The following is a 1,982-nucleotide window of genomic DNA, read 5'->3' on the forward strand; positions in this document are numbered from 1 at the left end:
TATTATTCCGTGCCAAAAAATACCAGTAAAGCACAGAAAAAAGCATAAGGATATCCTCTGTGTGACCAACCATGTCTCCAACATTCATTCCTCTGCATTTCAAACCCTAATTGGGTTTGTCTCTTAAACTTTGAAGATCTCGTTTCCATCGTCTTCGTTCCCAAATCAATATTTATAAGAGAACACCTTACTCAATCACCCTTCCAAGGTTTGTCTTTCTGTTTCCCTCTATCTCCCGTCCTCTGTAATCGCCCCCAATTTTTGTTTGTGGTATTCTTTTAATCAGGATTGGATCTCGTATTTGGGCTTTGAGAGAAGGGATTTTGATTTTTTTAATCCAATTATTTATTTATTTTCTTCATACTGGGTACTTGTACATTCACTAGGCGCAATTTTTTTTTTTTTATGAATTGGACGAGTTGCAAAAAGTCTGGTCATGGAGAAACAACTAATAAACATGCATTTTTTTGTTTGTTTCATTCCAATTCATTAAACTTTATGCGTGTTGAGAGACATTTGACTGGAAAAGTCAGTAATTTCTTATGTTATAACTGAGTTTTGTTTTGATGTACAATTGATTTTTTAGTATCTTACACTGTTGATGAATCTATTTCTGAGTTTTATTTTGATGTAGAATTGATTTTTTAGTATTTTACACTGTTGATTAATCTATTTCGCTTTAAATCATTCTTTTTGTTCTTATTCTCCATGAATTATGGTTTTTACTTTTAATTTTTATTCCACAGTGATTTTGAGCGATAAATGCAAGATCCAAGAATTCCTTTGTCAGAAGAGATCATGAATAATAAACCAAGGAAGAAGAAAAACACAACCCAGAAGACTTTATTTCAGTTGAAAGGGAATGATGTCAAGGAAGATGGGCAGACATCTCTGTCTTTAAAATCGACACAGAAGGGTTCCAAGAGACCACTGATAACTGAAGTTTCTCCAACTTTTCAGAGACAAGAAGGTTCTAATTCAGATTCATTGCCTGACTCCTCTGCAGCTGGAAACGAGTATCGTGCGTTGAGGCGGAAGTATTTACTACTTGAAGATGAGAGCTTTGCATTGGGGGAAGAATTAAAAGAGGTTGAAGATGAAGTAAAATCCCTTGAAGAGGAAAAAATTGCTTTGCTGGATCAGCTTGTTGTGATGGAAGGTCTTGTTGATCCATCTATGCAGTCTTAGGTGTATGCTACTGTGTAATGCTAAGTAAAAATTGTTGGCTCCTTTTGTCTAGCTCTAGAATTTCGATGGATAATTATCATATTATAAAGTTTATGTCAAAATCTTATTGTCTAACTGGCAGTAGAATACTCTAATAATTTTATCTTTAATCATAGTGAATTGTTTATATATTTCTGGTTTTCTGTATATGAGATTGTTTGTTATTTGTGGTTCACTGCATATACTGGAATGAAATCCTATGGTTTCTTCTTATGAATTATGAAATGCTTTTAAATTGTCTATGAAAAATAAATGTCTCAATAGACATGCACTACCATTCATGTGAATATGCATATTCTATCACATCATTATTATTTTATTTTTAATGAGTTAAAGTTTAATATTTATATTAATTTTAATTTTATGGTTTTTAGATAAAATTATGTGTTTTAAAATTTAAAATTTGAAAGAATACATCATATACCAACATGGTAGTAAGTTTTGTCTGACACAAATGCACTCCCACTTAGCTAAATCTAACTTTTTCATGTCTACGTCACAGGATGCAATTGTATTCTATTATTAATAGCACCCAAATTTAAGTTTTGTTTTACATTTTATGTTTGTTTTCCTTCACTTGATACATGGGGAGGGTACAACTTGTAAATATCTATTAACACTCCACACATCAAAACTATGAGCTAATTTGCCTTTAAAATAATAGTTTCATTTTGAATGTGTAATAAGTATTTAGAAATAAAATATAAGAAAAACGATCACACTTTCTCGGCATCCTATTTCAGTGGGATAAATCA

General features: G+C 31.6%; 1 protein-coding gene across 1 annotated transcript; it reads left to right on the plus strand.

The window, feature by feature from the left end:
- Nucleotides 1-1,358, plus strand: LOC114173533. Its single transcript, XM_028057999.1, has 2 exons — nt 1-208; nt 747-1,358. Exon 2 carries the CDS (start codon nt 763-765, stop codon nt 1,186-1,188), a length of 426 nt encoding a protein of 141 aa, XP_027913800.1. The 5' UTR covers nt 1-208; nt 747-762; the 3' UTR covers nt 1,189-1,358.
- Nucleotides 1,359-1,982: the final 624 nt, after the last annotated feature.

Source organism: Vigna unguiculata, chromosome 2, assembly GCF_004118075.2.
Source record: "Vigna unguiculata cultivar IT97K-499-35 chromosome 2, ASM411807v1, whole genome shotgun sequence".
NCBI lineage: Eukaryota > Viridiplantae > Streptophyta > Magnoliopsida > Fabales > Fabaceae > Vigna > Vigna unguiculata.

Excerpts from the sequence above, each read along its gene's own strand:
- LOC114173533 (XM_028057999.1), top strand. The coding sequence starts at position 763 with ATGCAAGATCCAAGAATTCCTTTGTCAGAAGAGATCATGAATAATAAA.